General features: G+C 40.1%; 1 protein-coding gene across 1 annotated transcript; it reads right to left on the bottom strand.

The window, feature by feature from the left end:
- Positions 1-21395: 21395 nt before the first annotated feature.
- LOC128701180 (uncharacterized) lies at positions 21396-25204 on the bottom strand. Its single transcript, XM_053794778.2, has 4 exons — positions 25004-25204; positions 23113-23260; positions 22503-22716; positions 21396-21698 (listed from the first exon to the last, which is right to left on the bottom strand). The coding sequence occupies exons 1-4, from the start codon at positions 25202-25204 to the stop codon at positions 21584-21586; spliced, it is 678 nt and encodes a 225-aa protein (XP_053650753.1). The 3' UTR covers positions 21396-21583.
- Between the last annotated feature and the right edge of the window lie 1294 nt (positions 25205-26498).

Genomic DNA, 26498 nt, shown 5'->3' with positions numbered 1-26498 from the left:
CATATATATGCTTGTACATGTATGTGTAGTGTGACCTAAGTGTAAGTAGAAGTAATGTGAAGGCTTACTCAGCCCTGTAACAACTTCAGTCAGTATTACTAAGGCTGGCTCCTCCTCAGGAAAATTAATGAATAGAAAAAGAAATAATAACAGACAATGATAATCACTTTATTATTTAGAAACGGAAAATGTAAAACAATAAAACATGAATGGGTATCCTAATTGAAAGAAAAATGAAATGAAAAAAATTACATTTGAACTCAACGCTAATATAGGTATATCGTGGTAATGGGGTGTCAGGTGTTGGTGACACTGCATGTTGTTGAAATCATAGCCGTTGCTGATGTGGGGGGGGGTCGCAGGTGTTGGTGACCACCACTGGCTCGTTCTTCACCAAGTATGGCCGCGTGTAATTACTTCAGATGACAGGAAAACAGGTTTGTTACCACTGCTATGATGAGGGGTTAGGTCCTGTGTTGGCTTACATAACAGGTAAGTAGACTAAACATGGGACGTCTCAGGACGTTAGTCCGTCTCCTTCTATTCTTCTCGTTGGTTGGCAGGTGACCCTCTCTGTCATTCCAAGCTGTAATGAGAGACAGATTACCCACTGCTTAAGAAATCACACTCCATGATAAGTACAATACCTAAAAGATGTGGTGATTATTAAAACTAAAATATGATCAGGCGTGTACTTACAGTAGTGTTGGGAGCTGTGAGTCGAGTGATTTACTGTTTGACCAGAGCCCCACACGTCACCTTTCGGGGGGGGGGAGAGGGAGGGGAAGGGATAGCGGGAGCTAGACTGACCCTACCTTAACAAGCAGCCGGCAATCAAACTATTACTTTCGGGGAGGGGGAAAAGGGGGGGAGGGGGAATAGTGGGAGCTGGACTTATCCTACCTTAACAAGTAGCCGGCAATGAAACTATTGTTACTATACACTCCCTCGCTACTCCTATCTATTGAACTTTTCCCTTACACTCCTCCATACCAAGACTTATAGTCAAGGAGTATAAGAAGAATAGCGAGGAAAAAGTTCTAACATGTGGAAGTCGCGTAAGGCAACAAATCTTCTACTGACTGTCACGACTTAACCAGTCAGAGAAATAATTGGATGAACCATTGATATATACAATATGGAACTTAAAAGCCTGGAGTGCCAATGTCCACCTCAAGAGGCGACTGTTGGTTCCTTTAAAAGTTTCTAGGTATATCAAAGATTTGTGGTCCGTTTCTAAAATGAATTCTTTTCCCAGCAAATAAAATTTAAGTTTGGAGACACTGCACACAAGGGCCAAACATTCCTTTTCTATGGTGGAATATCTCGTTTCTGCAGGAGGGAAGTTTTAAATTTAATAAATATGCAGGATTTAGGAGTGTGTGTATTTTGTGCTTAAGCACTTGACACCTATTGCAAGAACTATACTTCTTTGTAACCTGAGAGTACATGCTTGGCCAAAAATAAGTGTGTTTGAGCTTATGCCACGTCTTATGATGGGCCAAGTGTTTGGTCACTGGCAAATCATGAGCCATTTGAAGAACAGTCTCTCGACATGGTTTAGGAACAACAAGAAGGGAATAATCTATCACTGAAGAATGAGATTTAAATACAGACTTATGTAAGATACCATTAATATATTCAAACTTATGAGATACGTATCTCCCGTGGATAACTTTGTTGTTAAAAGCTTGATTATGACAATCCCGAAGTGAAGGGCAATTGCGCTGTATATTGACAAACTCATCCTTGGACATAAAATCTGGGAAAATAAAAGGACTTACGGTGGGAGAAGAGGAGGTAGGAGAAGCCAGGGTTATGGTCTGAGCCCTAGTCAAGACATTGAGAGTGCCGGAGGCAATACCCTTACTTTCACCTGACGAGTGGACAGGTGATCCTGCTACCTCGCTATCGAGAGCAGTATCATCTGTTTCCACCCCCAAATGAACAGTACGAGACAATGCAGCTTCCGGTGCAGAATTGTAAAGGGGATTATTTAACTTGCAAGGAAGAGGAGCTGGAAAACTTAGATCCACGGGTGGTGACGAAAGATCCGCCTCTGAAGAAAGAACGGCACCTTTAATGTTACCCACTATTATAGAACAAGTAATTGGGGCTAGAACCGCATTAGTCCAACCGATGAACCATTTAGTTTTCAAGTAACAACGTATTGTAGGGAAGGCATTTTCACGACCTAAGTAATCTGAAAGAATAGAGGACACACGAGAGGTTTTAAAGTAAGGGAACAGTTTGTCCGAAATTACGATGCAAGTACATCCAGTGTCACGTAATATATCTGAGACTTTTATACCATTAACTGTTCTTGAACAGAAGGGTGCTTGGTCATTACAGTCTTTAAAACATCTTCCAACTTTTTGGACCTTCTTAGAAGGACAATCTGGACGTTTATGTCCCTTAACACCACACAAATGACAAACAGGAATAAAAGAAGTCACTTTACTTCCCACTAGACACTAGAGGCTTTGATTTCTTAAGGTCTGATGAACCCTTGCCCTTAGGGTTCGATCCCTTTAGGTCTTTATAGGAATTGTGAGCCTCAGCATACAAGTCAGCGGCCTCAGCAACTTCCTCAGCTTTAATCAGATTACGTTCTCTAATGAATGTTTTTATCTGGTGGGGAAGAGCTGTCAGGAACTGGTCAGCAACCATGAAGTCTCTAAGAGATTCATAACTGTGATCAATTCCTGAACTCTCTATCCAAAAGTCGAACAAACGAAAGAGTGTTACCTGTAACTGCTGAAAGTTCTGGCCAAGCTGTAAGGTGGCATATCTGAAATCTTTCCTGTAAGAATTAGTAGTTTTTTGATATGCTTTAAGGATTGCCTTCTTCAGTAGGTTATAATTACATATGATATCCTGCAACAAAGTTGCATAGATATTCAAGGCTGTACCAGAAAATAACATTCCTAACCTGGTAGCCCAGGTCTCAGCAGGCCATTCACAGAGGGTAGCGGTATTTTCAAACCTGATGATGTATGAAGTAATGTCTTCACCCTCTGTGAAGGGAGGTAAATTAGGTGTTGGAATATGTGCACTAGCTGCATGATGTTCAATTACTCCTTCCTCTAATTGTTGTTGTGTAAGAGTTAACTTTTTATTCTCTAATTCAAGGTGAGTTTTTTCGAGCTCGCGATCCTTTTCTCTCTCTATTAACTCAAGTTCTCTAGCTTTTTCCTCACGTTCTCTAGCTTTTTCCTCACGTTCTCTAGCTCTTTCCTCAACTTCTCTATCCTTTGCTCTTTCCTCAAGTTCTCTTAATTTAACTTGTTCCTCACATACTTTAGCTTGTTCCTCATGTACTCTAGCTCTCTCCTCACGATCAAGTCTATCACACTCCTTTTTGTCTTCTCTCTCTCTTTCTAACTGCCTATCTTGGTTTTCTCTTTCAATTCGATCTCTCTCCTTTTTATCCTCTCTCTTTCTAACTGTCTTTCTTGATTCTCTCTCTCTCTATTCTTTCTATCTCCTTATTCTCTTCTCTTTCGATTCTCTCTCTCTCTCTCTTTCAAGTCTTTCCTGGATCTTAGCACTAATGAAAGATTCTAAATTTTTCCCTGTTATTCCTAACTTCCAGCATTCATCCAAAACTGGTATTCCTCCATACTTGCAAGAATAACTTAAATTATCAGGGGAAATGAAACAGGTATTAAAGAAAACAGAGAGTTCAATTCCTGCTCTGCTCAAACTGTAAATAAACCAGAGGGCTCGATCCCTACTTCAATTAAACAATATGTATTAATTAAAATGAAGCGTTCTATGCCGGCTCCGAGCAAACAGTAAGTAGAATGGGGTCACTTGACCATCCAATCTTCTCACCCACAAATCAAGAGTGTCGTACGACAGTTCCCTTGATATAATAAAGAGCTCAATGAAACAAATTGTCACTGGAAAATCTCGGGTCCCTAGAGTCTAATCTTCCAAAGTGTTTCAAGCTCGAAAAGGTGGCAGAATTAAATATTATATCCTGCCTGACTTGACTTACAATAAATTGAGACTATTACAATCACCAAATCTTTTAAATACCTGTACCGTAGTCCTACCATAGAGAATGATTACTCATGGCTGGTGGTAACCATCTGTGGTATGCAGCATTGAAGTTCCAATGTTAGATTCGAGATAGAATTGAATCTTGATTCAGTCGAGTTGATCCTGGCAAGGTCGCCACTTGTGAAGGCTTACTCAGCCCTGTGACAACTTCAGTCAGTATTACCAAGGCTGGCTCCTCCTCAGGAAAATTAATGAATAGAAAAAGAAATAATAACAGACAATGATAAACACTTTATTATTTAGAAACGGAAAATGTAAAACAATAAAACATGAATGGGTATCCTAATTGAAAGAAAAATGAAATGAAAAAAATTACATTTGAACTCAACGCTAATATAGGTATATCGTGGTAACGGGGTGTCAGGTGTTGTTGACACTGCATGTTGTTGAAATCATAGCCGTTGCTGATGTGGGGGGGTCGCAGGTGTTGGTGACCACCACTGGCTCGTTCTTCACCAAGTATAGCCGCGTGTAATTACTTCAGATGACAGGAAAACAGGTTCGTTACCACTGCTATGATGAGGGGTTAGGTCCTGTGTTGGCTTACATAACAGGTAAGTAGACTAAACATGGGACGTCTCAGGACGTTAGTCTGTCTCCTTCTATTCTTCTCGTTGGTTGGCAGGTGACCCTCTCTGTCATTCCAAGCTGTAATGAGAGACAGATTACCTACTGCTTAAGAAATCACTCTCCATGATAAGTACAATACCTAAAAGATGTGGTGATTATTAAAACATTTAACAGATAAAGAAAGGACTAAATTATTGGTCAAAAGTGAAGCTTTCAACCAATAAGTCCACTAAAATATGATCAGGCGTGTACTTACAGTAGTGTTGGGAGCTGTGAGTCGAGTGATTTACTGTTTGACCGGAGCCCCACACGTCACCTTTTGGGGGGGGAAGAGGGAGGGGAAGGGATAGCGGGAGCTAGACTGACCCTACCTTAACAAGCAGCCGGCAATCAAACTATCACTTTCGGGGAGGGGGAAAAGGAAGGGGAGGGGAAATAGCGGAAGCTGAAATCTTGCATGTTTATGAGACAGAAAAAAGACACCAGCAATCCTACAATCATGTAAAACAATTACAGGATTCTGTTTTACACTCACTTGGCAGGATGGTAGTACCTCCCTGGGTGGTTGCTGTCTACCAACCTACTACCTACAATATATATATATATATATATATATATATATATATATATATATATATATATATATATATATATAGTTAAAGTTAAAAGATAAATAATCACACACAAAGTGGGAGTTGTCACAGCTGCTCTTTGCTGATGACACTGTGCTCTTGGGAGATTCTGAAGAGAAGTTGCGGAGATTGGTGGATGAATTTGGTAGGGTGTGCAAAACAAGAAAATTAAAGGTGAATGCAGGAAAGAGTAAAATTATGAGGATAACAAAAAGATTAGGTGATGAAAGATTGGATATCAGATTGGAGGGAGAGAATATGGAGGAGGTGAACGTATTCAGATATTTGGGAGTGGACGTGTCAGCGGATGGGTCTATGAAAGATGAGGTGAATCATAGAATTGATGAGGGAAAAAGAGTGAGTGGTGCACTTAGGAGTCTGTGGAGACAAAGAACTTTGTCCTTGGAGGCAAAGAGGGGAATGTATGAGAGTATAGTTTTACCAACGCTCTTATATGGGTGTGAAGCGTGGGTGATGAATGTTGCAGCGAGCAGAAGGCTGGAGGCAGTGGAGATGTCATGTCTGAGGGCAATATGTGGTATGAATATAATGCAGAGAATTCGTAGTTTGGAAGTTAGGAGGAGGTGCGGGATTACCAAAACTGTTGTCCAGAGGGCTGAGGAAGGGTTGTTGAGGTGGTTCGGACATGTAGAGAGAATGGAGCGAAACAGAATGACTTCAAGAGTGTATCAGTCTGCAGTGGAAGGAAGGCGGGGTAGGGGTCGGCCTAGGAAAGGTTGGAGGGAGGGGGTAAAGGAGGTTTTGTGTGCGAGGGGCTTGGACTTCCAGCAGGCATGCATGAGCGTGTTTGATAGGAGTGAATGGAGACAAATGGTTTTTAATACTTGACGTGCTGTTGGAGTGTGAGCAAAGTAACATTTATGAAGGGGTTCAGGGAAACCGGCAGGCCGGACTTGAGTCCTGGAGATGAAGTACAGTGCCTGCATTCTGAAGGAGGGGTGTTAATGTTGGAGTTTAAAAACTGTAGTGTAAAGCACCCTTCTGGCAAGACAGTGATGGAGTGAATGATGGTGAAAGTTTTTCTTTTTCGGGCCACCCTGCCTTGGTGGGAATCGGCCAGTGTGATAATAAAAAAATAATATATATATATATATATATATATATATATATATATATATATATATATATATATATATATATATATATATATATATATATATATATATATACGCAAAACCACCAATGTAAAAGAACAGAGAAATTCCAAGTGCTTTCGTGACTACTCACATTATCAAGGAATAATAAAAGTAATGCATCAAAGGAAGGCATATGAAGGGTCTAGACCACACCTCACCATCACATCCCACAACGAAGCAACACCTGATGCACGACTCATAAGAAAGGGAACACTGCAGGAAGCCCGCTGGCCCAACTATACAGGTCCTTCACACAACCCACGAACAAACTATTCTACCCAAGAATTAAGATTTTTAAAAATTAATTATTTGTCCTATGTATTATTAAATTCTTCCCAAATTCTATTATAAATGGATCTAATTTATATAAACCAAAGGAATTATTCATATTATTGTCAAAACTGCTTTTTTTGAAACAAGATTTAATTATATTCCTGTCGAACACTGCAGCAGGTCAGCGGGCCTGCTGCAGTGTTCTCTTTCTTATGAGTCGCGCGTCAGGTGGTGCTTTGTTGTGGGATGTGATAGTGTGGTGTGGTCTAGACCCTTTATATGCCTTCCTTTGATGCATTACTTTTATTGTTCCTTGATAATGCGAGTAGTCACGGAAGCTTTGCATATTCTGAAATCACCTGCTTACTGTGATCTTATTGCATGTATATATATATATATATATATATATATATATATATATATATATATATATATATATATATATATATATATATATATATATATATATGTAGTATATATATATATATATATATATATATATATATATATGTAGTATGTGTTACCTGTTTTTATATATATATATATATATATATATATATATATATATATATATATATATATATATATATATATATATATATATATATATAAACAGTAACATATACTACTGATACTGTTCTAATTAGAGATGTTTCGCTTACAACAGTAGCGGTGCCAGTGAGGCAGAACGTCTATGGTGTTTGGGGCACCTGGTCGCAAGATATGATGTGTCAGGCTGGCAGCTATGTGTATGGTTACTCTGTGTGGGTAAGTGAAGGACTTGTGGAGGTGGAGTAAGGGAGATGCACACACACACACACACACACACACATGATATTCACTAACATCTTCAGATTTACCTACACATAAGACAAGTTACAATTTGCCTCTTGTTTTCTCCTTTGTATGAGTGCTCTTTTTCCAGCAATTACAGCTTTACGATAATTAAATTATTAGTAGTATTAGTAGTAGTAGTTTTAATAATAATAATAATAATAATAATAATAATAATATATCTTTATTTCTATAAGTACATATACAAGGTATACAGACCATAGCTGACATCAATGATATACTACTATATAGAATTCTCTTGTTATGCTCTCAGAGTATTTCTGGCAAATTAGGTCAGCTTTGTCCCAGGATGCGACCCACACCAGTCTACTAACACCCAGGTACCTATTTTACTGATGGTGTCCTGTGTGAAGCGAGAGCTTTTGCCACCAGTTTGCCTAGTAGTAGTAATAATAATATATGCGTGGAGAAGAACTAAACCCGTAAGGTTTAGTGCCTTGGCTCATGAGCCTTTCCTCGATAAACGTAGATCACCATTTCGAGCTACGCTGGTTTAAACTAATCTTTAGTACGAAAAACTTTAACAAAATAAAAAAAAGTTTAAAGTCATTATACTTTATTTTTGACCACGTATAAATTAAAATATATACACAGTATGTCAGAATAAAGTGTCTTAATGTATTGTCATTATCCATATATAAAATCACACCGAAAGGTGTACTTTAATCCATGATTTAAGGCTTAGAATATTCATGACTGGTGAATAAGTTATCTGTAACTACAATGACTGTCTTGCGGTCGATAGGCTTTACACCCAATTAACATAACCTATTCTGTGTTTGGCAGTATGATTATTATGATGGGTCAAGCATGACGCCAGATGACTGTGGTGTGACTGGGGTGATGTTCCTGTGCAGGACCCAACAAGAAACTCCCTCCGAGAACTTTTCCTACCAACAGCTCGTAGCTGCTGGCGTTCAGATGGGTGAGTAGAGGCGCCTCTTAAGACTGTGTTGAGACTCCTAGTTTTTCTAATACCTTGATAATGGAGGAACACTGCAGGTCTATTGGTCCATTCTTAGCTGGTCTTATTCACATCCAACCTTTTTCACTCAAATATGTTTCTGGCTTATTTTTAAAGTTTCTCCAAACGAGGGATTTCATGACAGAAATTACTACAATTACAATCCCTACCTGCACTCTCTCCTTCCTCCACTTATTATCACTGCCACTCCCTTCATCTATTGCCACCATCATCTACTACCATAACCACAACTACAACATATTTAAAAAAAATTAGAGTCTGTTGAATAAGGCCTTATGTTGACTACACTTCGACCAGATAAGATTTCTATCATGTTATGCGAAATATACAAAATACATTTAATTTAATATGTGTGCATTTAATATGTATACTGCAGGGAGTAAAAGAAGTAGGGAGGCGAGTGGAACTGTTCGAGTGTGATGACTCTTGGGTCGGCAGGGCACTAAGAGAGGTATTTCTAATACTCAAATGTCATCTCCTCTGTTCATTTCACCTCTCTTCCACTTACCGCACTCCCATTCGCCTCGCCTCCATTTGCCTCACCCCGCCTCAACTCGCCTCACTTCCACTCGCCTCACCTATCATCATCCATCTTTGTTTCACAGACACAGTTACATGCAGCGTTGGAAACTTCATCCAAGACATCAAGATCAGGTTCGCGCCCCCGATAGGAAGCCAGTTGGACGATGATGCCTTGAACAACGTCGAGTTTCGCTGCCAAGACACCACTGTACTGAACAGCATCGGTACTGTCACAGACAGTAGGTATCTCCTTCCAACACACCACTGTACTCAGGAACATCAGGATAAAGACGTACATAATTCACAACATTTATGAGAGAAAACGTTTCGCCATGAGTGGCTAAGTAATTGAAAAAGTCAATCGTGGCGCAACGTACATAAGTGCACTTTTATACAGCATGTCCGTATCACCATACCATTTACAGCCTAACCAGCTGTAGCACCTTCTTACACTACTGATTTTTCGTAGTCTCTGCCTTTATGAAGGAGCCTAAATGCTGGTGAGAAGGTTCGTGACACTAAAATCAAGCCTGATTACCTTCCATTACTCAATTGCTGTGAGGCCCTTACAAGTTTAATATTTCCCAATGAATGTAAACAAATTTCCAAGCCTATATCTGTGTCCCATCCTTAATCATTCCATCTTAAAAATATCCTCCTTCATTTTCCAACTTGTTCCATTTCGTTAATTTCGACCTTGTCTAACCCCAAAATGAGCTATTATTTTAGGTTATTTGGAAACCAAAACCTGGTAATTTCAGGCGGAGGATATGTTTCAATATATATAAGTAGTACTGGAGGCGGCTGAGTGGCTCCTGTGGCTGAGCGGTCTCCTTTCCTGAGCAGTTCCTCTTGAAAAGGTCTGTGGCTGAGTGGCTTCCTTTTCCTGAGTGGCTCCCTTTCCTGAGCGGTCTCATTCTGCGCCTGCGCGCCCGCCCGAGCGCCAGCCCGCCCGTGCCGACCCACGACCTTGACCTCACCCTCGACCACCTCGCCCTCAACCCCCCACCACACCCTCAACCCCCCACCCACGCCCCCCACCCGCGCCCCCCGAGCCCCCTCCTGCCCCGCCCTCACGCCGACCCACGCCCACCCTCGCGCCCGCCCGCGCCATCTGCAGCGCCTTCTGCAGCGGCGTCCGGATCTCCCCCGCCCCCTGAATTTTTTTCCGATTTTTTTTCGAATTATTTTCGAATTTTTTTTTAATTTTATTTTCTTGTGCTCTCCATCTCCTCAGATCAAATTTTTGAGGTTCCCCCTCCCACTTTCACCCCATCCCAAATTTATCGAATTTTTTTTAATTTCATTTTCTTATGATCTCCATCTCCTCGGATCAAGTTTTTTGGATTCCCCCCTATGGGTACCCCTCCCACTACCCACTTCCACCCCAAAATTCCTGCTCTACTTCCTTGGATCAAGTTTTTCTCGATATCAATAATACAAAGACTCCAATTCCTCGGATCAAGTTTTTTGGATTCTCCCTATGGGGTTTCGAATTTCTTATGATCTCCTCAGATCAAGTTTTTCTCGATATCAATAATACAAAGATTTCCCCCACCATCCACTTCTACCCCAAGTATTTCTCCTCCATCTCCTTGGATCAAGTTTTTCTCGATATCAAATAATACAAAGACTCCATCTCCTTGGATCAAGTTTTTTGGATTCCCCCCTCTGGGGGTAAGCATTCAAATGAACTCCTCCTATGGGGCATGGTACTTTCTCTTACTACAGGTCTAAACAAGTGTGATGTCACCCCACCTGTGTTTACTCGGCGGTCAGTGACGTCACGTGATGACCTCACACACACACAGGCTGAATCTTGTCGACTTCCCCCTATGTCAGTGACGTCACGTGATAACCACACACAGACTGAATCTTGTCGACCAAACATTAAAATACAGGATAAACACTAATACACAATATTTTCATTTATTTATTTATTATACAACCAATGCATTTCATATACATTTCTGGTAATACAACAACAAAAAAATACAAATTAATTGAAAAAAAAGGTGCAATTCATTGACTAAAATCAACATAGAGTAATTGTTTTTCTCTTGAAGAAATTCTGTGCATTTTGTTCTGGATCTTCTTCATCGTCACCATCTCAGTATTACACATTTCATATACAACATAGGGAAAACATTACACATTTTCACTCTTAACCCAGGATAACCCAAATAATTTCACATTTTTCTCGTTAATACCCACAACAATCCACAATTTCTTTACAAAAGATTCACTCTCCTCAAGTCTATATATTTTTCCCGTTTTAACTATTTCATCAGAAAAAGTCTGGCGAATCTTATCTGACCGATCTCAGATAACATCTCAGGTCACTTCCCCACGAAGTAACCTTCTCTCTCTCCTTATCCCTTCTCCCCACCCCCCAAACCCTCACTCTCCCACCAACATCTCACAACAAGACACAATTTTCACTCATAACACATATTTTTTTCTCCTTTTAACTATTTCATCAGAAAAAGTCACCACAACACTTACAACTTATAACCAATTTTCGATAAATTCACTAGACACAATTCTACATATTACGAAGTTAACACACACACACACACACACACACACACACACACACACACACACACACACACACACCACTTTACTTTGAACAACACCAAAAACGCCATCAATTACCTTTGAATACTCCAAAAACATCATTCGAACACAGCCAAAATAACCACTGAATACTCCCAGAGCACCTTCATAAATACTCTTGCACATCATTTGAACACCTTCAAAAACACCTTTGAATAGTCTCAAACACCATTTGAGTACTCCCAAATACACCACTAAATACTACTAAAACACCACTGAATACAGTCAAAACACCACCAAAATCACAGACTAACACCCATTTTCACACAAATCCCCTCAAATCACTATAACCAAGACGATTACCAATTACATATAACATTTCTCATCCACATCTTCCCTGAAACATCCTTCCTTATTCATCCGTATATCTCCTAGAGATATTTTATCCCGACGACCCATCATGACACTAGGAGCCAGAGTGTATTAGGTGGTTATGGAGTGGTGATGGTTGCTCTGGCTCCTACGTCGTGATGGGTCGTCGGGGTTAAAAGATCTCTAGGTGATATACGGATGAATAAGAAAGGATGTTTCAGGGAAGATGTGGATGAGAAATGTTATATGTAACATAGATGAGAAATGAAAAATGTGGTGTGAATATTCAGTTTTATAAAAAATGTGTAAAACAATTTTAAGTTTTGATGATTATAACATAAATTTGATGGGTAAATTGTATTAATATTTTTTTTGTTGAAGAATAGTTAACATGAACTTAGTAAAGTGATCGTGTATTAGTTGGAGGTGTGTGACTTAGTTCTGGTAATGTCTCATGTCATGGTAAATTTTTTTTGTGCTTATATCTTATATTTATTGTCAATATGTTAAGTATAGGTTTTGGTGTATGTCTTAGTTATGATGTGTATGTCTTAGTTGGAGTTGAATGTCTTAGATTTGGTGTGTATGTCTCATGTCTTAAATTTGTGATTGAAATGTATAGGTTGTGGGTGTCTGTGTATTATTTTTTATTTTTTTTTGTGATGGTGATATGTTATAGTGCTCATGTTATGTTATAGATGTTGGTGGAAGTGTCGTGGTATTTTTGTGTATGTCTTATTTTTGTGCGAATGTTTAAAAAATAAGTGTTTTCAGTGATCATAGTAGTTTTGAGATGCATGATCTTAGATTTTTGGTGATCTTGGTGATGAGTGTTGATAGATGATGGTAAACATGATATGGAATTGGTGATCGTGATTTTTGTGTGAATGTTTATAAAAATGAGTGTTTTCTGTGATATTAGTGGTGGGGTCATAAAATCTGGTAATCGTCTTGGTTATAGTGTTCTTAGATATTGTGGGTACAACAGGTTGAAACACGGTGTGTTGGGTGTGATGTTACTGACCACCAAGTAAACACAGATGGAAGTGTGATGTCACTGGAGGTGACCTCGCCGGTCCTGTGGGGTGTGACATCGTGTGTTGGTGGTAGTGAGGTGAGTGCGCTTAGATATTGTCGAATATGATTTTTCGTGTGAATGTTTATAAAAAATGAGTGTTTTCTGTGATATTAGTGTTTTTTTGAGGTAAGTGAATATGGGTGTTTGTTGTTGGTGGTTGTCTTAGATTTATGTGTGTACAAGATATGTTTTCAGTTGATGGTGATCATGTACTAAGTGTTTGTGTATTAGGTTTGTGTTCATGTTTTTTTTTTTTTTTTTTGCGCTCATGGGGAGGGAGTTCTTGGTTATAGGGATTTGAGTGGATTTCTATAAATGGGTGTTAGCTGGTGATGCTAAACTTAGTTTCTGGTGATTTTGACGGTGTTCTGGTAGTATTCAGTGGTGATTTGGTAATAATCAGTAGTGTTTTGGGAGTATTCGGAGGTGTTTGATAGTGTTTTTGAAGGTGTTCAAATGATGTGCAGAGTATTTTTTGAAGATGTTCAGTGGTGTTTTGGTGTTGCTCAGAGTTGGTTCAAAGTTAGTCAGTGTGTTAGTTATGGTAATGTCTCATGTCGTAAGTGTGAGTTAGTTTTTTTTTTGTGTGCTAATGTTGTAAAGTCTGGAGAATGAGGGAGGAGTTTGGTGGATGAGATGTAATTTCGGTTAATGAAATGTGTAAGTGTGAATGAGAATGTAAATTGGTGGGTGAGTTAGAGAAGACAAAATGTTATTTGATCTTAGTAAAAGTATAGATAGTTTTAGTGATCTTCGTTATGATGATGTTTTAAGAGAATGTGTACAAAAAAAATGTGTGATCTTAGTGGAGGGGTTATAGAATTTGGTAAACGTCTTGATTGTGGTGATCTTAGATATTGGAGATATAACAGGTTGAAACAAGGTGTTTGGGTGTGACCTCGCTGATCGCCAAGTAACCGTAGTTCATTCATTCATTAGAGATTTGCCGGTACTTCCAGCCCGGGTCTTCTCCAGATGGTGACCCGGCGAGGAAACATAGGATTGAGTGTGATGACATGGGAGGTATCCCTATCTGTGCTGGTATGTGTTGGTGGTAGTGAGGGGAGTTGGTGATTGTGATTTTTTGTGTGAATGTTTATAAAAATAAGTGTTTTCTGCGATCTTAGTGTTTTGAGGTGAGTGGTAATTGATGATAGTTGATGGATGTCTCAGTTTTTTTTTTTTGTGTGTGTGTGTGTGAGTGTGTGTGTACATGTTATGTTTTCATTTGGTGGTGATCCTGTTGTAAGTGTTTCGGTGTTGTTTGGAAATGTTCAAAGGTGTTTTTTGTGAGTATTCAAATGATTTATGAGAATGTTTTTTTTTTTTTTTTGCGCTCATGTTATATAATAGTCTGAGGTGAGTGGGATCGTCTTGGTTATAGTGATTTGAGTGGATTTCTATAAAATGGGTGTTAGTTGGTGGTGTTGATCTTAGTTTCTGGTGATTTTTAGTGTTGTTTGGGCAGTATTCGGTGCTGTTTTGGTAGTATTCAGTGTTTTGGGAGTATTCAAAGGAGTTTGTTGATGTTTTTGAATGTGTTCAAATGATGTTTTTGGAGTAATCAAAGGTAATTGATGTTGTTTTTTGGTGTTGTACAAAGTAAAGTGGGGTGTGTGTGGGTGTGTTTGTGTTAGTTTTGGTAAAATGTCTCATGTCATAAGTGTATGAGTTAGTTTTTGTGATATTGACGTAAAGTCTGGAGACTGGGGGAGTAGTGTGGTGGAGTATTCAAAATGATATTTTGGAAGTGCTTCAATGTTGTTTGGAAACGTCCAAAGGTGTTTATGTGAGTATTCAAATGATTTATGTGAGTGTTCAAAGTAATCTTGGGGTTGTTCTGTAGTGAGATAATAAAGGTTGTCGATGAGAGAATATTTCTTAAGAGATATTGAGAAGAGGTAGTCTCAAATGATGATGTATGAGAGTGTTTTGAAGGTGTTCAAAGTAAAGTGAGTTGTCTGTGTGAGTTAGGTGGTCATAGAATTTTGTGAATATCTTGGATACAGTGATTTTAGTGGATTTGAGATGGGTGATGAGATGCATTTGTTGATGTGAAATGTGATTTTTGTGTGTGTTCTGAAGAGGTGTGTTGGGAGATGGGTGAGTGGATGTGAAGAAATGTGGGTGAGATGGAGAGGGGTAAGGGGAGGGTTGTATTAGAAATTTAATGAAATATGGGGGGGGGATTTTACTGAAAATAAAGGTTATGTGTGAATATTTTAAAAGAAATTATAGAAGTGAAAAGTTATGATGCACTGGAAAAGATTGGAGGGTGTAGAAACATGCCGCAGTAGTTGGGTAGTGAGATGATTAGTTGTTGTGAGTATAATATTAATTTATGTGGATACAAGGAGATGGGTATGGAGAGGATTTTATTAGAATTTTAGTAATGTAGGCAGGAATGTGTATTATATTTAAGATTCAGTAAAAAGAATGGGAAAAATTTGTATCGAAAGAGGAAAAATTGTGAATAAATTGGTAAGTGATGAGGGTTGTGGGTATTGTTGTCGAACTAGAGATATCGAAAAAGATGTTATAAGTGGGTTGTTGTTGTGAGTGATGTGGGTTGTGGGGTGATGTGGGTTGTTGGTGTTGTGGGCTGTGGGTGTTGTTGTCGAACTAGTGGTGCCGAAAAAGTGGTTATAAGTTGTGGGTTGCTGTTGTGGGTGATGTGGGTTGTGGGTGATGTGGGTTGTGGGTGCTGTGGGATGTGGGTGTTGTGGATTATGGGCGTTGTTGTCGAACTAGAGATACTGAAAAAGAGGTGATTCTGTTGTAAGTGTTCGTGTGTGTTTGGTTTGTGTTCATGTTTTTTTGCGCTCATGTTATATCTTAATTGGAGGTGAGTGTACTCATAGAAATTGGTAATCGTCTTGGTTATAGTGATTTGAGGGGATTTGTGTGAAAATGGGTGTTAGTCTGTGATGTTGATCTTAGTTTATGGTGATTTTGGTGGTGTTTTGACTGTATTCAGTGGTGTTTTAGTAGTATTTAGTGGTGTTTTTGGGAGTACTCAAATGGTGTTTGAGACTATTCAAAGGTGTTTTTGAAGGTGTTCAAATGATGTGCAAGAGTATTTATGAAGGTGCTCTGGGAGTATTCAGTGGTTATTTTGGCTGTGTTCGAATGATGTTTTTGGAGTATTCAAAGGTAATTGATGGCGTTTTTGGTGTTGTTCAAAGTGGTGTGTGTGTGTGTGTGTGTGTGTGTGTTAACTTCGTAATATGTAAAATTGTGTCTAGTGAATTTATCGAAAATTGGTTATAAGTTGTAAGTGTTGTGGTGACTTTTTCTGATGAAATAGTTAAAAGGAGAAAAAATTATGTGTTATGAGTGAAAATTGTGTGTTGTTGTGAGATGTTGGTGTGAGAGTGAGGGTTTGGGGGGGGAGAAGGGGTAAGGAGAGAGAGAAGGTTACTTCGTGGGGGAGTGACCTGAGATCTTATCTGAGATCGGTCAGATAAGATTCGCCAGACTTTTTCTGATGAAATAGTTAAAACGGGAAAAATATCTAGACTTGAGGAGAGTGAATCTTTGGTAAAGAAATTGTGGATTGTGGGGGCGTGGGTGGGGGGTTGAGGGTGTGGTGGGGGGTTTAAGAGCGAGGTGGTCGAGGGTGAGGTCAAGGTCGTGGGTCGGCGCGGGCGGGCTGGCGCTTGGGCGGGCGCGCGGGCGCGGAAAGAGACCGCTCAGGAAAGGGAGCCACTCAGGAAAAGGAAGCCACTCAGCCGCAGACCTTTTCAGGAGGATACGCTCAGGAAAGGAGACCGCTCAGCCGCAGGAGCCACTCAGCCGCCTCCAGCACTACTTATATAAACCTCGGCTAGAGAGAACGGGCATGTTCTTTCAAAATATCCGAGCAACGTGAGAATTCTAGATTAGGAAAGTACATAAATGCTACTTGCAGATGTCTGCACAAAAATTTGTAGATCAGTAAGGAAATTTTTGTGCCAAAATTAGTAAGAAAACCTTGCAAACGTTCTCAAAGATTTTTTCTTTTAGATATTGCCACCGAAGTGGCTAGCATATCGTGCACCCAATAGCCATCCTGTGAATGGTAGTGGCTAGTTTTCTGTGCACACAATATCTATACCGGGGATGGTAGAGCAAGAGCCAAAATATACACAAAACGACTAGAATGAATATTTGTACATTATTCTCAAATATTTCATGTGCCACTAGGAAGTACTGTGATAAGGCTGGTATCTTCGGCAGATTCGACAGGGACCTGGAGTAACTGGACTTCGTGTGTACCAGGGACGGTCCTGTGTGGAGCCAGGGTCATGTACGAGCCCCTGGGACAGAGTGACAACACATGCTTTAATGAGATCTTAATGCTTTGCTGTTTCCTGTAGTGGCCACTTCCCAATATATATGTCGTGCCGAATAGGTAAAATTGGTCAGTTAGCAAGAACTCATTTAAAATTAAATCCTATCTAAATTTTTCTCTTATACGATTAAATATCTATATTTTTCGTTTATGTTAATGTAAAAATTAATAATTTTGCACCAAAAGAACCTTGGAAAACTTACTTAACCTTATTATAACAGGCGCAATTTAATTTAGCCTAATCCAACTAAATGTATTTTAGATAACTATACAGTAATTTAATAATAAACAAACACAATGAAATATAGTTTTTGTTAGGATCAGAATGAGTTTTGTGAAATTATTGCATACTCAAATTTTTGCTTGCTTTATTCAGCAAGAAGAGAGTTGCTATTTTAGCCGAAATCTCAAGTTTTACCTATTCGGCACGACTTAATTTTCTCCTACCACCTCCTATATATTCTACATATGCTTTATTTAAAAACAAGATGCATTGACAAAATACATTGACAAAAATACAATAGGGAGTAAAACAACATAGATAACAACTCAGAGCTACATCTCGAATACTTTGTCCAGCTCCCCGGCGGTGGGCCGCGTGCCCAGAATGCTGCAGGCATTTCCTCTCTGGATCGCAACACTGAATCTCTGAAAGAGGAAACTGGTCGCCCTGTGGTCCTTGGTTTCTCTGATGAGGTTTTCAACCAGCTCTTTGAGGAACTTTGAGGAACTCATTAACATGCATGTAAACTTTAATATTATCTATATCATTCTGGTTTGATCGTTACTGACTACTCATTATTGAAAATAGAACTGGCAAACTGAACATTGCACAATATTAGCATCGTATAACCTAAACACTGTGTAAGTAAATAAAGTCGCAATACTGTGACACGAACAATACACAATTAACCCGCACCTTGGAGAGGAAACGTTACTAGACGTTTCGCTCCTGGACCATTATCAAGTCACAAATAATCTAGAAACTGGAGAGAAAAATCGATGGATAAGTATGTCTGATTTTCTCCCTTGTGACCTGTATATCTCTCCCTTATAAATTGTATAACTGAACTCACGAAACCGTAATAACATGAATGTAAACAAACCACGGAAAGGGTGAGGTTTGAACCTATGGCAAGCGAATTTTACGACTCGCAATGGGTTCGAATCCCACCAGTTCCGTGTTTCGCACAACTGTAAGTTGTCATGTAGGGGGGTATTGAAATGCTAGGGGTAATTGGAGAATATGTAAGTAAACGGAGGGAGTACGCAGGGGATTGGCAGGCGAGGTGGTAGGAGAGATGATTAGCGGAGGTAAGTAATGTGAGGTCACTGGTGACTACACCTTCACCTCTCATTACTCTACCCACCACACTACTCACCCTCTCACTACTTGAAATAAAAATAAATGAATAAATGTTTAAACAACGGGGAGAGTAAATATTACTATTCTACTCAAACACAGTTTATTATTAAGTCCTTGTACAATAATATATTTGGGAACAGGGGTACATTATTGGGGTTTAGATAAATGGGGTGGTACATATAAGCAGTGAGACAGGGAACACAATCAACTTGACGAAAATTAATATAACTTACAATATAGTAAAGAGGACAGTTCACCACAGGAACTAAGCCACAGGTCCCAAGACCTATACAGCACGAGTATTGCTCCAAGCCAGTACTCTGCCCAATGTCTCCAACAGTCTCCTCCAGAGACTTCAGCAGCCTTCTCCGGAGCCCTGCACCCCAGCAGCAGCTCTTCTCGAATCTCCTGCTCAGAGCTCTGCACACAGCAGCAGCTCCACTCAAAGTCTCCCGATCATGCTGTTCCTTGGGCTTATATGGTGGTCCAAGCACCCTCCACAATGGGGTGTGCACCACGTGCTACGACCTGATGCCGAGATCTGACGCCAGTGACGAACAAAGGAGCTGAGACTTAAGCCGAAAAGGCGTGGCTCTGACAGACGTTTGCCAAGGCAAGGTGACCATATAATTGGTTAAATTAGGTCTCCCCAGAGACCTCACAAGCCCAGCTGAACTACATCGCAAAGTTATATATCTGTATATGGCAAATCCTTTTGGCAACCTTATTCATTAATTGCTTTGACGTGTTGAAAGACAAAGCATTGCTTATTAATGTATGAGGATTTGCAATACACAGCAAATCAAAGCTATTTGGAATCTTTGATTAATGTGTCATAGCTGCGTTTCAATTTACCCATGAATAGCGTACCAGTTAAAAGTTTAGTGCTAGCCTTGGTTATTTGTCAATAGATGTGTCACCTAGTAAGGAGCTCCACCCCTTCCCCAGTGTTGTATGACCCTAGTGGGTTTAGCGCTTCTTCTTTTGATTATAATAATCCAACCTATCGTATAAAAACACTCAGTTACGAAACACGACCGTGAAGAATATTAACTTACAGCACAGTGGTTGGAACACTTCACCAGGAACCTTCACTTATGACGACGTTTCACTCCATCCTGGACCATTGTCAAATCACAATAGTCCAGCATCGGCCGAGACGTCGCCCTAAGGTTCCTCTCCCAAGATTGGAATTTTGGTTAATTGAAATACAACGGTAGCAGTATACAGAGGTGTGTATTTCCTTGTTCATACACCTCAGAGTTTACTTAAATACCTACTTGACGTAGGTGTACTGTAGGTGCACTTGACGTAGGTGCATATGACGTACATGTAGGTATAATTGACTTATGTGTGTTTGACATAGGTGCACTTGACGTAGGTGCACTTGCAACAATAACGATCCTCGTACAGTCAGCAAACCTTAAATTTTTCAAACTAGAGCAAGGTTGAATGTTTCTTTGGCATCATTATCTCAAGTATGTGAAGCCAAAACACGGAAAGCCACAGTCAAAATCAATTTCACTGTTCAGGGGAAGGGAAGGGCTGCCTTGATGACGTTGAAGGGCTCTTAATCTACTCCACCCTTCCTTGATGACGTTGAAGGGCTCTTAATCTACTCCACCCTTCCTTGCATCGAACCTGATTACTTCACATTCCCATACAGTAATAATCAAACTCTTTTATTACGCTTTCTGAACTTCCTAGGTCTTATTATCTGCTATCTTAAAGGAAGTAGCGGATGTGATATATATGGTTGTTGCTATTATATTTAAGAAAAAGAGATAAAATCATAAGGATCATGCAGGGCCTGTGGATTCGATCAAATTTGATCCCAGGAAAGGTGAGTATAATTATCCAGAATTAGGCAACATGCAAAACAACCACTGTGAAAAAACAGTGAACATCCAAGAGCTTTCGTGATTTCTCACATTATCACAGGTCCTTGATAATGTGAGAAATCATGAAAACGCTTGGAAGATCACTAAATTTTTCACGGTGGTGGTTTTGCATATTATGATATCACCTGTTTACTGTGATGTTATTGCATAGACAGCATATACACTGACTGACTACCTACAGTCAGCCAAAATACCCAGAGCTCACCGCGTGTAGATGGCTGCTCCTCCAGTTGCTTTAACAAGCTGTAACTAAAATATCATAACAGTCTTGTATCTTTATTTCCTATGGTGATACATTCCCCTAGTGGGCGAAACGTTTCCTTAATAAAGTGTTCTTATTGTCTTTACTTCCCGGTCCTGTTCTTGTAAGTCACCCCCCTCCTTAAAATTTCAGCAATAAACTACACTTGGGAGAGAAACGTTGTAACGACGTTTCGATCTGTCCTGAACCACTATCAGGTCACAACAGATGCGACAAGAGAAAGAAGACCAGAAGGCAGTGTGCGAGGGGGTGGAGGTAAGAAGAGAGTAGTAGTAATAGTAATAGTAACAGTAGTAGCAGTAGTAATAGTAATAGCAGTAATAATAATAGTTAATAGTAATAGTGGTAGTAATAGTAGCAGTAACAATAATAGTAATAGTAGTAATAGTAATAGTAATAGTAGTAATAGTAGCAGTAATAGTAGTAGAAGTAGATTATTAGAGATTAGATTTAGATTTTGCCACCGAAGTGGCTAGTTTATTGAGCATCCCATATCCATCCTGTGGACGGTAGCGCAAGAGCATATGGATACACAAAAGGCTTAGAAACTAGGTGCACATATGGATTTATATCTACATATCTACAGTTCACTTATAAACGTAGAAGTGGTAGTTGTCGGCAAAATTAGCGACGGACGCTGTCCAGATGACTCAGTTATCGTCGTTGTTGGGAATAAACTTGCGCATGGTAGCCAGGAGGTCACCGTGAGTCAGCGGGCCTCCATTGGTATACTCTTCATCGTTGACGTGGGCCGTGTGGGGCAACCTGCAACAAGATGCAACGTCAACATATGTTCAATATGTACGTTTCTGAAACGCTGTAGGCTCCAACCTATGAACTTCGACATGGGCTGAGAAATGACACAGTGGCAGTGAGGAGCTTCACCGAGATGTTTGCAGCACTGTATGACCCTTGTAGGTTTAGTGCTTCTTTTGATTGTGATAATATCGAGATGTTTCGCCTGTGGACAGGCTTCTTCGGGCAGTGAAATGTCTCAATAAAGCCGAAACGTCTCAATAAAGCTGAAACGTCTTAATAAAGTTCATTTCTGAAAGTGCGTTATTTTTATCAATTGTCTGCAGAGAAAGTAAATTTAAATAATTCATGTTAAGCGCTAAACCCATGTGGGTCATTCAGCGCAAGACGTGGTGGAGGCTTCATCCTCCGTCTGCTGAGCACTAAACAGAAGTTCCTATTTGTACCCAGCCGTATGGCCGATTATCACTTTCGCCTCTTGCCAGAGTTCATTAGTTCGAACCTACAACGTTGACTCGTTGACACAGAGAACAGAGACTGTCTCGACCCGGCCATGGTTCATGGGTATTATCCGGCATATAAGACGCACGGCAGAGGTACCATGACGGTGAATCAGTAATTATATTCCAGGGCTAACTGCCCTCTTACTTGACGCTAGAGCGTAACCCAAAGCCTACCCTTGACCCTTGACCTTGGAGCATATAAGGAGCAGGCTGATTTTTCCAAGACTTCTTGTGGGGGAGAAAGGCTCGCCATATATGCCGGAAAATACGGTATGCTCAGGCTTTCAAATTAACATTTGACAACACTCACTGGGGCTTGCCGAGAGGGACGACGACCTTGGCTGACGAGGCAGACGACGATCTGCCCTCTGCGGCTTCGTCGTGGAGAGCATCCTCCCCGAGGGCGGCGGCTGGGGCTTGGTCCTCTGCCAGGAGGAACTGACGCAGCTGCAGGAGTTCGTGTACCCGCTGCTCCACCACGGACAGGTACACAGACACACTAGCACTTGTAATCTCTCCCCCGCCTGCGTCCACCAGGAAGTGGAGTGAAATAAGCTCAATTGAATTTGGTTGAACGAACGAAGGCTTGACAAGGGTTTTAATCCCATTCCGGTAAAGGGCTGTTGATTTAAGGCTATTTGAGTCACCCCTCTTCCTTAGATCAAACCTGATTACCATCCTATCCCCAGATACTGCAGGTCTTCCTAGGGGTTTAGTTCTTGGCCCTTAATATGTCATCATTAGGGAAGGGAATCACAACCTGAAACCATTTACCAAAAAAAAAAATCGTCCCAAGATTATATTTTACATTTGATGAAACATTACACTCGTATGTGTCATCACCCAACACAAAAATAGTGGAAGATCAATCCTCCGTCTAAGGTGATGGTAGTAGTAATAATACGCTCCGCTCGACCTACCGACAATAGCAACAATAGGCTGAGCGTCACACTGAAGAAGATCAAACAACTCCTGTGTAGAAGTCTTCATCTCTGTGAGAGTGTCCTCAGCTTGTCTAAGTTCCCTCTCCAAGGCTTCAACTGCCTCCTCAGCTGACCGCACCTCAGACTGCAATAAAACACAACAAGAGGGGTTAGTAAGGTGCTTATGGATGTGGTAGAGGGAAGGGAGGTGAGGAGAAGGTGATAGAAGAGGGTACAGAGGATGAAGAATAAAAGTAATTGAGAGTTTAAACATAATTGAGTAATTGAAATGATAGAATGGGTGGAAACAGGAGAAAGGTAGGAGGAAGGTGTAGTCAAGCAATGATATACAAAAACACCGCCAAACAGAAAAGAAGGAATGTCTCACGAAATCGTAATGACACGATTACAAACAAACCATACCACTGGTGGGGTTTGAACCCGCGGTCAGAGAGTTTTAGACTCTCTGACCGCGGATTCAAACCCCACCCGTGGTATGTTGTTGTTTTTTTTTTTTAAGAAGGAATGTACTGTGTGCCGTAAGGCACACAGGAAACATAACATGCATTTTTTTACAATGATATCAATAACACAGAGATGTCTTGAATACATAAAAAAGACATTATGTCGATTTAACGTAAGATAACCCAATGAAATTACATTGTGACTTTTTCATTATGGTCCCAATTTAGTTACACTTTCCTGTGCTATACCTGCTACATTATATGTCGAGATCTTTGGGCCCATTAAACAATCATGCTTCATCCGAGAACTTGCACTCTGGTTACTACAAGAACGAGGCATTCTACAGCCACCTAACTCAGGGGCGGACAAAATATAGGCTTCTGGCCAAGGAATTCTGTCCGGCACGCCATTATGGTTAACAATTTAGTATACCCAGTTTAACAGCGCTGTATGACCTTTAAGAGTTTAGCGCCTCGTTATGATAATAATAGTAATAATAATAATAATAATAATAATAATAATAATAATAATAATAATAATAATAATAATAATTTCTACTTTAAGAAATAACTCAGTTTGATTCGATTGTGTCGTAATTAGGAGCGTGTGCTGGGAAGTCATTAGCAGCAAGACCTGGCCACACTGGACACATAACCATATTAGGTATGTGTTTTTATCTTGATATCAGGACGGACAATTTTCTTTAATTCATTCTTGTGTTGATGCCTGGGTGAGTATATGTCAGCGCCATCTGTGTTCCAGGTGACTCGTCTTTTAGTCTACGAAATCTCTGATTTAGTCTTTCTTTTCTTGGTTTCTTGTTTATTTGTGCCTCAAGAGGGTATGGGTCACCTTCATCTGCCATCTCCCACCTGGAAAATGTAAGTATCTGCTCATGTGTGAGCTTCTCACATTCATTAATGTGAGAATGCCTGCTCATATAAGCAGGCTGAGCTGGTGATGTGGCCAGTAAGTCAAAATATTTGCCCAGCTTTAGTATCTGAATTGGTCGGGGAACAACCCGCTATTAGCGGGTGAAGGATCCAGTCGTCATTACTTTAGGAAATTATGTAAATGGTATCTAATACCGAAGAGTAGACGAGTAGAACAGTATGTGTGACATTTTGGTGGTTTTATTGTCGCTACGTTTAGCCTACACAGTCCGTACGTTTATCTAGTTATAGGTACACATACGTACAGTTATATGAAATTACTGTAGGTATTATAATTATCATAGTAACATGTGTACATTACCTAGAATAACCCAAAAAGAAGTCAGCAAACAGCAGTGGAGATATAACGATAATGCAATCAGTCCATCATCTTCGAAGAAACGTTTCGACAATAAGACTGATGAAGATGTCTCGCTTATCTAACTCAGGAAATACAATACAATACAATACAATACCACCACACGACTCACCTCCAGCTGAGAGACAGTGCGTTGGGAGTCTCTATCTTTCTCAGCTCCTTTGCCTGCCGTCTCCTCGATCTGCTGACGCACTCGACGCACCTCTGCTGTCAAGCTGGTGACCTGAACACAGTCAAAATGGTCAAATATATACTGAAATTTAACACTAGAAGCGTCATCAGGGGGAGAGGGCAAGGAGGGATGCCACGGCATTGATTGATATTACTCATAAAATTACTGCCCAACAGGGGCAGCCTGTCTTTTTTTTCCCTTGTTACGGGCAAGGATGATCCTCTTGGAGAATTTCAGGACCCGCCCCTGAGCAGTAGCAGTCATGTAGCTGGGAGACGAGGAAAAGAAATTGCTGACAGTGTTCCATTTGAGGATAAAAACAAAGACTCACGGAATCTTTTAAAAAATGGAATAATCAGACCTGTCATCCGAAGGATGTAATATAACGTTTAATTGAGTTTATTATCAAACTAAAAGTATTAGCGCTAATATACATAAAACCCGCACATTTGTGTATTGTTACGGTCACGGTAATGTCTTTTCATTCTTTGTAAGCGGTAACACTGTACGAGTCATATAGCACTCCACATGTATTTTTTATGGTGGTAGCAATAGTAGTGGCTGAGCTGGTATCAGCACCTCAACCACCATTCATTACATGGCCTTCTCAAAATTAGACTAAGCAGTTTATATGCATTGAGAGGTGTATATCTCAGTGTACATGTATATACGTAGGTTGAGCCCATTTTGTGAATCTAATAATAATAATCAGTGTATATATGCACATAGTTTACTGGACACATCTTACAGTAGGGATTAAGTAAATAAATAAGTTCATTTAGGCACCGGTACAAATAAGTATAAAGTGACTTATTTCCATTGGGGTCGTTGATTTCCACTGGGGTTCCTGTTATTCCCTGAGATCAATTCCCAGGTAAATACATAAGTGTTTCTTGTTAACTTTGCCCTTTACCGTCTTACCTCGTTGTTGAGATCAGAGATGTAAGTGAAGAGTGTGTAGTTGTCGTTCTCAGCCTGCAGGTAATTAGTAACGAGGGTCTCCACCGATCCCTCCCCACTCATCTCCTGAAGATGGGATACTGATGATCGATACGTCGTCAGTGTCTGCTCTGGGCCCCACGGCTCTCCGCCCTCACCTAAAACGAAACTTGCCTGTTTATAGATTTTGTACTTTGTTTAGTGGTTAACCCATGTGGTTCATTCGTCGTAAAGACTGGTGGAGGCTTGATCTTTGGTATGCTAATGGCGACATACACACGGTACGTCACCATACTAAATAATACTAGATACACTAATAAAAGCAGTCACACATAAACATACTCTACAGTCACCCTCTGTAGATAACCATTGTTTTCGTATTAGATTTTAACTTCCGTAAACTTAAATTGCGAGTTCTTCATACATAAACCGTGACTGGTAGACAGCAGTTAACCGAGTCACCGCTCTAATACGTGTCTCATACAGGCTCAAGCCT

This window comes from Cherax quadricarinatus, chromosome 73, assembly GCF_038502225.1.
Source record: "Cherax quadricarinatus isolate ZL_2023a chromosome 73, ASM3850222v1, whole genome shotgun sequence".
In the NCBI taxonomy this organism is placed as follows: Eukaryota; Metazoa; Arthropoda; class Malacostraca; order Decapoda; family Parastacidae; genus Cherax; species Cherax quadricarinatus.
The sequence above is the reverse complement of the archived record's forward strand: the minus strand, read 5'-3'. Positions and strand labels throughout refer to the sequence as shown.

Excerpts from the sequence above, each read along its gene's own strand:
- LOC128701180 (XM_053794778.2), bottom strand. The coding sequence starts at position 25,204 with ATGCCGTGGCATCCCTCCTTGCCCTCTCCCCCTGATGACGCTTCTAGT. Across the intron at positions 23,261-25,003 it reads GCACTGTCTCTCAGCTGGAG|TCTGAGGTGCGGTCAGCTGA; the intron begins GTGAGTCGTGTG and ends GTTTTATTGCAG. Across the intron at positions 21,699-22,502 it reads GTCCCTCTCGGCAAGCCCCA|GTTGCCCCACACGGCCCACG; the intron begins GTGAGTGTTGTC and ends ATCTTGTTGCAG.